The 13,188-nt window shown below is 32.4% G+C and overlaps 1 protein-coding gene across 2 annotated transcripts in view; it reads left to right on the plus strand.

Moving 5' to 3' along the window:
* TOP2B (DNA topoisomerase II beta) overlaps nucleotides 1–13,188 on the plus strand; it is a 58,919-nt gene that overhangs the window by 31,113 nt on the left and 14,618 nt on the right. For both annotated transcript variants that reach the window (XM_058290876.1, XM_058290875.2), the window contains exons 14-27: nucleotides 391–501; nucleotides 582–687; nucleotides 1,585–1,694; nucleotides 2,025–2,117; nucleotides 2,210–2,324; nucleotides 4,173–4,294; nucleotides 4,493–4,641; nucleotides 5,199–5,430; nucleotides 6,875–7,009; nucleotides 7,630–7,830; nucleotides 9,037–9,232; nucleotides 9,376–9,467; nucleotides 12,499–12,654; nucleotides 12,800–12,883. In XM_058290876.1, the coding sequence (XP_058146859.1) occupies nucleotides 391–501; nucleotides 582–687; nucleotides 1,585–1,694; nucleotides 2,025–2,117; nucleotides 2,210–2,324; nucleotides 4,173–4,294; nucleotides 4,493–4,641; nucleotides 5,199–5,430; nucleotides 6,875–7,009; nucleotides 7,630–7,830; nucleotides 9,037–9,232; nucleotides 9,376–9,467; nucleotides 12,499–12,654; nucleotides 12,800–12,883 (1,902 nt within the window). The remainder of the gene's footprint in view (nucleotides 1–390; nucleotides 502–581; nucleotides 688–1,584; nucleotides 1,695–2,024; nucleotides 2,118–2,209; nucleotides 2,325–4,172; nucleotides 4,295–4,492; nucleotides 4,642–5,198; nucleotides 5,431–6,874; nucleotides 7,010–7,629; nucleotides 7,831–9,036; nucleotides 9,233–9,375; nucleotides 9,468–12,498; nucleotides 12,655–12,799; nucleotides 12,884–13,188) is intronic.

Here is a 13,188-nt window from a genome sequence, read left to right on the forward strand (position 1 = left end):
AGAGTCATTATTAATTTTAGATATTTTGCAGTTTTAATGTTAAGACAAGACTTGTGGATTCATCTGTACTACAGAGGTTTCCCCATCTGTAAACCCAGTGAAGTGGCATTATAACTATGTTTTAAGAATTTCCATCCTTGAATTATTCTTTTAGTAAATCTAAGTAAACTATAAAACATTTTTAATATATATGACAGGATACTTCAGTCTGTTACTACCTAATTCTTTGCATTTTAGGAAAATAATTCTTTACTGTGACTATCTAAAGAATAGTATCTGTTGTATAGAATGCAGTTCTGAAATTTGAATGGAGTTTTCAGATTGGTTATATAAGAAATTATATTTCATAAAATTATTAGATCACTCTTTACTTTCCTAACATCTGTTTAGGATCAAGATGGTTCTCATATAAAAGGCCTGCTTATTAATTTCATCCATCACAACTGGCCATCACTTTTGAAGCATGGGTTTCTTGAAGAGTTTATCACTCCTATTGTAAAGGTACTCTGTACATTAATATATTTTTATACTGTCGTATTAAAGATTAACAGAAAAACTAATTTTTTTTTAATTAATTTAAGGCAAGCAAAAATAAGCAGGAACTTTCCTTCTATAGTATTCCTGAATTTGATGAATGGAAAAAACATATAGAAAACCAGAAAGCCTGGAAAATAAAATACTACAAAGGTTTGTATTTTAAAATACTTGAATTGTGTGGTTAACTACTGATAAAATTTTTAATAGAGTATTATTAAAAATACATGGAAAGCTTATGTCTTTGAGAGTTCAGAAATATCTGCCGATTTTTAAAAATTGTTTTGGAAAAGTTTATAAAAGCTGAGAGGGTCTATAAATGGACTCCCTTCCTACATATACTTTAATAATCATCATGTCATGGCGTCTTGTTTCATCTAAGCCCCTCTTCTGAGTACCCCATTTTGAAATAACTTCCAGATGTCATATATTTCATCTCTAAATACTTAAGTATGTATCTGAAAGAATTTAAAAACAAACCATATCCATAATACCATTATCATACTTTTCCTTGATATCATCAAATATCTAGTCAATGTTGAAACTTCTCTGATTGTATTAAAAAGTTATTTATGGTTGGTTGGTTTGCATTAGGAATCAAACAAGGTTCACACATTGCATTTGGTTGATAAGTGACTTAAGTCTCTTGATATATTGGTTCTCTTTTTATGTTTTTCCTTGTTCTTTATTTGTTCAAAATGTTGGATTCTTTGTCCTGTATCATTTCCCACATGCTTATTTTACTGATTGTGTTCCCGTGGAATTTGTAGCATTTTCCTCTGTCCTTGTATTTTCATTTAACTGGTAGTTAAATTGGAGGCTTGATCAGGCTTAGGCTAGATTTGCCTGTCAAAAACATTTCGTAGGTGATATTGTAAACTTATGTCAGAAGGCTTGTAATATCTAGTTGTCTTTTTTCTTTTTGAGAAATTAATATTGATACAGGTTTGCTAGTCTGATCCACCTATTATAAAATTCTCTATCAACTTTGTATGTAGTGGTTTTAAACAGCCATGATCATGATGCAGTTATATTTTTTAAATTGTGCAGGGTTGGGTACCAGTACAGCTAAAGAAGCAAAGGAATATTTTGCTGATATGGAAAGGCATCGCATCTTGTTTAGATATGCTGGTCCCGAAGATGATGCAGCCATTACCTTGGTAATAAATTATAAAAAAAAACTCTCCTAACAGCCATCCCCTTATACTTCACAGCTTTCCTCTCAGTCCTGGATTGCTACAATAAGTCTGTTTTGAAATTCCAGTTCCCAAACCAGCTAATTTTAGTACCTACCCCACTCCCCGCCCCCACATTATATTTTGCTTCCATGGTTCTTTAACTGAAAACCTTGGTTCAAGTATATTTATGATTAAAACAGATTGGAAAAACTTAATTTCCTGGAATTCTATGGGTATATATACTTTAAATAAAAATTAGTTATTTGCCTTTCTAAATTTAAATTTCATATGGAATTCATTTCATTTTTACAGGCATTCAGTAAGAAGAAGATTGATGACAGAAAAGAATGGTTGACAAATTTTATGGAAGATCGGAGACAGCGTAGATTACATGGCTTGCCAGAGGTTAGTTATATGATTATCTGGGGGAAGTAGGAGTAAAAAACAAGAATCCGTGCAATAATAATGAAAATATGACTGTATTATTTTTCTCTTAGCAATTTTTGTATGGCACAGCAACCAAACATTTGACTTACAATGATTTCATCAACAAGGAATTGATTCTCTTCTCAAATTCAGATAATGAAAGATCTATACCATCTCTTGTTGATGGTAAGTAGCCTTTGTTTAAAAATCTATCTTATTGTATGTTTTTGAGTATATTTTAATTTCATGTACTTTAGATCATCCTTGTAATTTAAAAATTCTTATCTGAAATCTTATAGAATATATGAGAAAGTGACTCAGGAGAATTTAAAGCCTTTTTGAAGTTGCTTTATTTTATTTTATTTTATTTTTAAACATTTATTTATTTATATTTATTTAATTCCCCTCCCCTCCCCCGGTTGTCTGTTTTCTGTATCTTTTTGCTGCGTCTTGTTTCTTTGTCTGCTTCTGTTGTCGTCAGCGGCATGGGAGGTGTGGGCGGTGCCATTCCTGGGCAGGCTGCACTTTCTTTCGCGCTGGGCAGCTCTCCTTATGGGTACACTCCTTGCGCGTGGGGCTCCCCTTCGCGGGGGACACCCCTGTGTGGCACGGCACTCCTTGCGCGCATCAGCACTGCGCATGGGCCAGCTCCACACGGGTCAAGGAGGCCCGGGGTTTGAACCATGGACCTCCCATGTGGTGGACGGACGCCCTAACCACTGGACCAAAGTCCGTTTCCCTGCTTTATGTTTTGATGGAATCAAAATCTTTAATATTCCTTAATTTGAAACTTTAAAACCTTTTTAAGTTTTTCAGGAAAATTAGCTTGAAGACAAGTCCTCTTCCCCCAAGTTTAAAAGTAAAATGTGGCAAGGGGATGTAGCTTAAGTGCTTCCCATGTACGAAGTCCTGAATTCAATCCCCAGTACCTCCTTAACAAACAAGCAAACATTTAAATAAAAAAAAAAAAAGTTAAAATGGGAAACTTTATCAGAGTTCTGGGCATTATTTAACTTGAGGAAAAAAAGAAATTAGAAACCACTCCCTAGTAGCTGGAACAGAAATTTATCGAGAATTTATTTTCTTTACTGTTAAAACTTTAGGAAGTTAGTTGATCTTTCTGCCCTTGACTTTTCAGCTAATTCCAAATGACTGTACCCATTCATCAAGTTCAAGCCTTAAGATGTATCCCTTCTATGAAGTTTTCCCTAACAGTTCTACTCTAAATTGATCTCAGATGCTTGAATTCCTATGCCAGTTATTGTGTGCCTCTTGTTTTACTTGTGTTAATTTTGCCTCCTTGATTAGATTATAGAATTCTCAAGAAAAGTGGCCATATTTTAACATCCTTTTGTTTCTACCTTTGGGCCTACAGTGATGATGTATTATAGCTAGCATTTACTGAAAAGTTTATAACTGTGCTCACTGACCTAGAGCAAGAAGAAGTAAGCAGAGTGCTTTGCTTGCATTATCTCATGCAATACTTATAATCACCTAATAAGAAAGATAATTATTACTGTTTCACACTGATGAGGACGCTGAGATTTATTGGCTTAGTAATTGATCCAAGTCACATGGTAAATAGTCAAGTTGAGTATAGAATCCAGTTTATTGAGATTCTGAAGTCTGCATTCTGAACCACAGCAATACACCATTTCTTTCTAAGAGTTTTCCAGGCTGATTTGATGGTTTTCCATTTACAACTGGCATTTTTGTCATGTAAGTGTTCGAAGGCTCCTGTGAAAGGAGGTTGGTAACCTGTGCAGTTTTTTAAGACCAGAAAATCATCTTTCAATTGATGCTTCACTTTTGGTATAGATTGAGAAAGTGTAAAAAGTTGTTAGTGTTGGTTTATAGTATTAAGAATTGCATCATAAAACCTCAAGTAACAATTTTAGTCCATCATTTTTCAAAAGTAAACTAAATTTAATGTTTCTTTCTCTTGAAATAAAGAACATTATTACAACTAAAAAAATCATTAAAACTATATCTTTAAGTAATATGTTTTTTTAAATGTTGCTCTTTTCAAAATAGGCTTTAAGCCAGGCCAACGAAAAGTTTTATTTACCTGTTTCAAGAGGAATGATAAACGTGAAGTAAAAGTGGCTCAGTTGGCTGGATCAGTTGCTGAGATGTCTGCTTATCATCATGGAGAAGTAAGTATTAAGATGGGGATCAATTGAAAACTACTTATTGGCTTAGAGCATGAAGAATGATAATTAAGAGTAATGAAGTATTTTTCCTCTTATAAGGTCTTTGGAAATGTAAAAGAATGAGTTTGGATTTAAATAAAAATTAGGGAATGGTTATAGAAAATTTAGGATATTAATGTTCTATCTGTTTCTATTCTATAGCAAGCATTAATGATGACTATTGTGAATTTGGCTCAGAACTTTGTGGGAAGTAACAACATTAACTTGCTTCAGCCTATTGGTCAGTTTGGAACTCGGCTTCATGGTGGCAAAGACGCTGCAAGTCCTCGTTATATTTTCACAATGTTAAGGTAACCATCTGCTTAGATATAATAGTTTAATTGAAATTTATTGGAATCAACTGAAAATTTAATAGATTTGTAGCTGTGGAAAGATAAAATCTTCTAGCTATTCTGTTGAGGGTAAATTTCCAAATGATTTGATTACAGAGTGAAGTCTGTTGATTTCAGTTTTTATGAATTATAGTTGAAATCAGTCTTAGCAAATGCAAGGATATTTTCTGACCCAACTTTGCTATATAGGCTGAGGATAACTCTTCAGAGCAATAGGAAATCCTTAAAAAGCTATTTATCAATGCTAAGAATTTAGGTAAGTATGTAAGTAGAATAGGGCTATTTTATTCTGCCTTTATGTCTGAGAGAACTATGTATTTGGTAATGAGGTTGGTGAATTTTATCGTTAAGCATATGGAATTAAGCAATAGACACTGAAGACACAAGCAATTGAAATCTTTAAAAATACTTTCTTATTAAAAGTTTTTATTTTTTGAAATGTAAGGCCTTTATGTATAAAGTTTGTTTCATAAAACCATGACATTTTCTCATATTCTTCCTTTTCCCTTCATAAGCTCTTTAGCAAGACTGCTTTTTCCTGCTGTGGATGACAACCTGCTTAAGTTCCTTTATGATGATAATCAACGTGTAGAGCCTGAGTGGTATATTCCTATAATTCCCATGGTTTTAATAAATGGTGCCGAGGGCATTGGTACTGGATGGGCTTGTAAACTTCCCAACTATGATGCTAGAGAAATTGTGAACAATGTCAGACGCATGCTAGATGGCTTGGATCCTCATCCCATGGTAATTATTTAAAACTAACATATTATTTGTTTAACAAATAATAATGTGTAAACTACAAAGTCCAGTCATTTTAGAAAAGTAATGGAACCATTTTCATTTTAGAATATAGCGTAGACAATAAAGACCTTATTAGACTATAACTTGATAGGTGCTTAGAGTATTATACAGGCTTTGGAAAGAGCCCGGAGGTAAGATTTACAGTGAGAAACTATTGAAATTTAAAAATATCCCATATTCTAGGCTCTCATAGATGATTTAGGACCAAATTATATGTAACTTTGTTTTTGTTCTTAAACTATGAAGTTTTTATTAGAGTTGTAAGGATGCTTAAAAATATTGTATATATTTTAATGTATTCCCATATATTTTAATCTTTGCTCTTTTCTAATATCATTCACTGTGCTTGATTCCTCCTCAGAATCCCCTCCTTCCAAGAAAATACCTTTCAAAAAAGTGTCTTTCCCCTTCCACATGATTTTATATGATCTAGAAATTTTCCCTTGTGATAACTTCAAAAAAAGCATATTTTCATTACAAAATGGTAATGCTCACTGTAGAAAATATAAATAAGCGAAGAGGAAGACACTTTCATAAGTCTACAATATAGAAACAAATTGTTATTCTGTTAAAGTATCTCTCTCCAAGCTTTACTTCATTTTGCTATTTTAAAATAAAACAATATTATGAATATGATTTGTAATCTTTTTCCCTTAAAAACTTTAAATAGATTAAAATATTTCCAGCAGAAGTATGGACTTACTTTTTGGTGATTATAGCATTCTATTGAAATAGTTTTGCATATAATTTAGTGGTTTAGTGTGGTTGATCAATACATGTTTCTTGAATGCCTATTATATGTATGTGTTGTCAGGACAGCAGGACTTGAAGTTTAAATTATCAAGCTATTAATAAATGCCTAAGATGCCGAAAGAAATGTCTTATGCTACATGCCTAATTTCTTAGTGATAATAACAAATATGAATTTTAGAAGAGGGAGGGATCACTTGTAATTAGGTTGAGAAAGAGGAGAAGGGTGTGAGGGGCTGGATATGTATCAGGCCTGGTAAATAGAGTGAATGAAAGTGGGAATATTCTAACAAAATGTGGAAGAAGAGTGGTGATTCCGGAAACTCAAGAGTTTAAATTTAAAGGATGATTATTCTAGAGGAAAAGGGGAATGGGGATAATAGCCTGGAAAAAACAGTTGTATTCTAGGAAGATAAGGAAAGATGATGCTAAGATTTTGAGATTGGGGCATGTTCAGGCTATATTAACGAACTATGAATTCAAGATTGAGTGATCATTTGGAGAGGGAAGATTAAGGATGAGTTCTTCAACTTTAGTCATTAATTTGTCATTATTAGTAGATTAAAGAGGTGTGCATATGTTGTATTGGCATTCTAGACAAGTCAAGGCTTTGAGTTATTTTCATTTTTCTCTGCAGCTTCCAAACTACAAAAACTTTAAAGGGACAATCCAAGAACTTGGTCAAAACCAATATGCAGTCAGTGGTGAAATATTTGTGGTGGATAGAAACACAGTAGAGATTACAGAGCTTCCAGTTAGAACTTGGACACAGGTTAGTATGTGAGCTGTATGTGAGGGCATTACATTAAGCAATTTTTTCTAGTAAAGAATACGTATTTCATCATCATTCATCCTAACTCTGTTTAGTGTTTATTCTTGTATACATTTTTTGACCCAATCAATTGAATTTGTGCTTTGAATATTCAAATAGTAATTAAAAATATCTTTTTAAACTTATCTCAGTGGTGTAGAATGATTTAAGCTAGGTGAGTTCATTTTGGAGACTCTTATTTTTTTCTCTCAAAAGAAGTAGAAGATTGTGTAAAGTGTAAATGACATTTTTTTTACTCCTGTGGCCAGTAAATTCATGTCATTTCGTAACAGCTGTTTAAAATGTAAAAGCATGCATGTCACCTTTTGTCAGTTCCAAATGATGTCATCCTCTTTATATACTCAGCTTTTTTCTTGTCCTTTGGAGTAGGAGGTCAGAACCATTGCTTTGTATGCCTTCTGTCACCATTGAGATGCCCATACATTGTCTTTAGTGACTAGGCAGCAGTGATAGAGATGATGGTTTTCTTTTCTTTTTTCCCCACTGGAGTTGAGAATTTTGAAAAGATTGTATGACTTGTAGTGTTTCATGAAAAGAATTATTTTAAAATTTTTTTATAGGTATATAAAGAACAGGTTTTAGAACCTATGCTAAATGGAACAGATAAAACACCAGCATTAATTTCTGATTATAAGGAATATCATACTGATACAACTGTGAAATTTGTGGTGAAAATGACTGAAGAAAAGCTTGCACAAGCAGAAGCTGCTGGATTGCACAAAGTTTTTAAACTTCAAACTACACTTACTTGTAATTCCATGGTAATTTATTTACTGTTAATTTAACTTTTCTTGCATGGCATAAGTTGGATTGGTATAACTAATTTTATGACGAGAATGGCTACAATAAGCCTGAAGGAATTTACTCCTGGAACATACTGGAGATTATAGTCATTCATAAGTTTATGTAGAAAGTGTTTCTTACCTGTGAATTTGCCAAAGAAGGAATGCATTCCTTTTCCTCTATTACTTACTACCTTTGTTCCTAACTCCGAATTTATGCATATGGGCTTGAGTGTACAGGACATGCACACCACCACACAGTCTAAAAATTTTTGAGACTGATGCTGGCAGGATTTTCATGTGCCTTATGCCCATCTATGTTAGCGTTTTAACTATAGGGTACTTATTTTCTTACAACTCTGATCTGCTTTATTAAACTTACATGTTTTTGTTTATATACTATTGGGGAGGTAGGTAGAAAGCCAGTGTGTATGATTACCCAGGTTCCATTCCAAATTATCTATTAGGTATAAAAAAGTATAGAAGAAAAAAAATCTAACAGTAGCATAGTGACTGAGAAAACGTAGCATAATCTGTCAAGAAAAGCTGATGGAAAAAGGAGAAAAAGGACAGAGAAATAAAATTTCCAAAATATTTGAGGACTTTTGAGCGACTGGATTATAGCACAAGTAATTATAATAAAAAAGAGGTAAATGCAGATACATTGAGTATATGAGGGAAAGAGAACTTTAATGTTTTAAAGCTTAGACATAGAATATGTTTTTTAGTCTGAAAAGAACAGTTTTTTAGGAAGTTTTTATAACCATTTTAATGAATAGCCTATTTTTAAACAACTTTTTCTGTGGTGGCTTAAAACAAATTTCAGAGTTGTGGAGGCCAGAAGTCTAAAATCAGTATCACTGGCTGATTTTAAGGTTTTAGCAGGGTCTCTACTCCCTCTGAAGGCTCTAGGGAAGAATCTGTTAAGAAACTTTTTATCTCAAAATTATCCCTACTGTAAATAATTGTCATGGTTTTGAGAATTTGAATTTATTGGTTTATTTATAGTCACCAAAGTAGTTTTTTCAGAAGTGTGCTTAATATTTTTGGTTCTCTTTAAGGGCTTTTAGGGAGTAGTATGCATTCATGTAAGTGTATTATAGTTATTTTAGACATTGTAGATGTTACATAACTTAAAATTGATGTACACAGATTGATGTTATACATAAACTTTGTTTTGTTTAGGTACTCTTTGATCATATGGGATGTCTGAAGAAGTATGAAACTGTGCAAGATATTCTGAAAGAATTCTTTGATTTACGATTAAGTTATTATGGTTTACGTAAGGACTGGCTTGTGGGAATGTTGGGAGCAGAATCTACCAAGCTTAATAATCAAGCCCGTTTCATTTTAGAAAAGATACAAGGGAAAATTACTATAGGTAAGATGCCACCTTTAAAAATTTGAACATTAGTTAAAATGGAAAAAAAATCTTAATTAATAGAAGACATTTTTATCAGTAGAATATAAACAAATACAAATTGAATCTCTTCTTGATCCTAACTTTATTTTTCCCTCACATAGAGAATAGGTCAAAGAAAGATTTGATTCAAATGTTAGTCCAGAGAGGTTATGAATCTGACCCAGTGAAAGCCTGGAAAGAAGCACAAGAAAAGGTAATCATTTGCAGAAAAAGATATTCAGAGAAGTTTTAAAAACAACTTCCAAACAAACAAAAAACCCAACTTCTATATCTTAAATTTAGTACTGCTAAAGGTGCTGAGTTATCTGCTTTGGAGACTGAAGTCTGCTGTTTATCCACAGAACAGATACAGTACAGGAATTTGCAGTGCACACCCACCACAAAGCACTTTGCCAGTGCACCTCAACCAGGGCCTGGAGAAGTGCCTCCAGGTGTGAGAAGGTAGCTCAGTCTCCTTGGCGTTATTTCTGACTGCCATTAAAGGGTGTCACCTGTGGTGGTGGTTTATGTGAGGTGCATGTATGTTATCTGGGTGTCAGAATGATCACAGTCATTTTACATTCTTCAGTTTTTGGTCACAGTATGCCATCCAGTAATCCACTTAATCTGGTTTTGATTTACATGGGGATGACTAGAGATACAATGCTCATTATTATAATATTTATTGAGCACCAAGTATATACTCTGCCCTGTGCTTAGAGTTAAATCCTGTAACTTCAGATGAAAAGTCTGATGTTTTTATTAAGTTCATTTAAATCATGAAGTTGTAATATTCAGTAAATGGAATATAGAAACTGTGATATTGTCCTCACATTAGTTTCTTGCTATTGTATATAATTAAATGGAAGAACTTGAAGGGTACTACGACATTGTGATTGAGAACACAAATGTAGAAAAGGAAGGAAATTGTAAATTAAAAAAAAATTTAATTAGATTTTTGGTATATATATGGTACTGATAAAGTTGGTATCTTTAAAAAAATACAGTTATGGTTATGTGATATAACTTGAACTGAAACTTTAAACTTTCCTATAGTTGTGAGTTCTCAACCATAATGTTTTCACATTTTTCATCAAATTACATTGAACTGTTGCTTTCATTTATATTATTTTAAATTTTTTTCAGTTTTGAAGTCAATAGAATGCCATATATTAAAATGAATAAAATTGGAATAAATTGTATAGTGTGGCAATTGTATATTCAGATAATAGGCTTATCCATCTTTCAATTGAGGAAATGGGGATGGGGTGGGACATGGTGGAGATCATTCAGAATTAAGATGATCCAAGCACTTTGTTTTCCTAACAGTTTGTTTTATTGTATTCTTAAATCCCTAATTGTGGTTTATATACTACTTACTCTTCTATATAACTGTTGGTTTAAACTACATCTTTTTAAAAAATTAACTGCTAAATTAATGAATTTGTTTAGTTTTAAAAGTTAAAGACATGTAGGGTTTGAGAATGCCCTGATAGAAGTATACTTCATGGGTAAAACCTAGTGCTTGGTTTCATCTAATTGCATTGTCACCATTGAAATTTTCTCAGCATCTTAGTCATGTGTTGTATGCTTTGGGAGTTCAGGTAACGAAAGAAACTGCTCTTAGAAGAGTGCCCTGTTATATAGAGTTGGAGAAGAGAGTTAGAATTACAGGGCACATAATTGGAAGATAAAGTTTTTTTTTTCCAAAAACATAACAGAGTTCAGTAATTGGCGCTTGAAAATTTAATATTTCTTGACTTTTGAAAGTGTTGTAAGTCATACACCTGTAAGTGATAGATACACATATTCAGAGGACACTCAGTACTTTGGACGTCGTCAAAACCTAGATCAAATAAATTTTTTTTTTCTTAAGTACTAGGGCTGGGGTTTGAACCTGGGACCTCATATGTGAGAAGCCAGCACTCAACCACTGTGCCACATTGGCTCCCCTGAATTGGTTTTTTCATTTGTTTGCTTCTTGTTGTTTTTTTTTTTGCTTTTGGGAGGCACCGGTTACCAAACCCAGGACCTCCCATGTGGAAAGCAGGTGCTCAACATCTTGAGCCACATCCACTCCCCTAGATCAAATAGACTTTTGAAGTGTGGGTTCACAGAGATGTTATGATATCCTAATAATACTTTTAATAGTAGTCTAACTCCTAAATATTCCATACGAGCAAACTGTCTCATGAAGAATTTTTAAAACCTATAGAAATATTTGTCATAAGTTAAGTACTTATTGATCATTTATCAACTCAACAACAGCATTCCTTACTTGGCTAATGTTGCCTATTTGAATTTATATATTATAGTTTTGTTTATGTAACAAAGCATCTTGCTTTGCTATTTTAATTTCTATCCTTTTCCTTCTAAAATAAACTTTGTGTGTACCCACACACATATACACACATCACTTAACTTTACAAATTATTTTAAAATTTTATTCTTCTTTTTTGGTTACTGAAAGTAGACTTTTTGCTTTATGAATTGTTGTGATTAATGCAGTCATTTTTAGTTACCTAAGTGCCTTAACTTAGATGCCATTTTTATTTTTAAAGTTTAGAATTGATGTACCTAAAATTTTTCTTAAATTCATTAGATTTTGAAATTTAATATCTGCATAGGAAGATTTTTATTGCAGCTGTTTCTATTTTAAAAAAGACCATATGAATTAAATTTTAGCACAGCCCTGACTATTCTTACTCTGACCCACCAACTCTTAAATTCTTCTGTGAAGTTTCTCTGAGTACTCACATATATATTCTTTCTTTAGAGAATTTTCTGTAAGCATTCTTCCTTAGTGAGTGAATGTACCTTAGCATGTTTATTACAACTGCAAAACAATCTTTATATGAGATATTTGTTTTGGATTTCAAATTATTCACTCACCTCTATAAAAATCTGATAAGGTGTGTTGGTAGAACATTAGTTCCACTCTGTAACTTATATGTGTTTTTTTCTTATTTCATGACTTATTGACTGGGCAGAACAGTTCATTTTTCATCAGATTTCTGGGTAAATAGGACCTAATATACCATTCCTTTTGAAGATTTTATTGTGCATCTTTAGAAAATGTTAGCTTTTTATAAAAATATATTTTTATAGCTAATCTTGTATGTAATCTCTGAAATAACCCCTCCACCCTGAAGATGTAGCATTTGTAGAATTTTCATTCACTATTCAATAAAATACATTGATTGTAGCATATACAGGACTTTAATATAAAGTTTATTTTTTTACAGGCGGCAGAAGAAGATGAAACACAAAACCAGCATGATGATAGTTCCTCTGATTCAGGAACTCCTTCAGGCCCTGATTTTAATTATATTTTAAATATGTCACTGTGGTCTCTTACTAAAGAAAAAGTTGAAGAACTGATTAAACAGAGAGATTCAAAAGTATGAACATTCGTTGGTTAAATAATTTGAAATTATTTCAGTGTTACCCATATCCTTGTTTTTCTTTTGCCAATAAGTAATTTGATTTATCCTTTGTACATTTTTAAACAATTAAATATTTAAATTGTACTATATTTTATTTTAGGGGCGAGAAGTCAATGATCTTAAGAGAAAATCTCCATCAGATCTTTGGAAAGAAGATTTAGCAGCATTTATTGAAGAACTAGAGGTAGATTAAGTCTGTATTAAAATATATTTGGGAAAGTAATGTTTATGAAACGAGTGAAAATTATGTTTTAATTCAGTGATCTCAGAGTTTCCCTTTAACTGTGTGAGGGTTAATGTGGGTATAAGATGTATTAGAATTAAGATTATAGCTATATGAAGTTTCAGATGTAAGTTATTTCTGGCATGGTTGAGTATAAAACCTATGGAGTTGAAATTTAGAACAAGTTAAATTATTATACATTCAGTTAGTTAAAAATTCTTCACTGACTTCTAAATTAGCTAATTGATTCAGTTAATGTTTTCCCC

This window comes from Dasypus novemcinctus, chromosome 31 (genome assembly GCF_030445035.2).
Source record: "Dasypus novemcinctus isolate mDasNov1 chromosome 31, mDasNov1.1.hap2, whole genome shotgun sequence".
Classification (NCBI taxonomy): domain Eukaryota; kingdom Metazoa; phylum Chordata; class Mammalia; order Cingulata; family Dasypodidae; genus Dasypus; species Dasypus novemcinctus.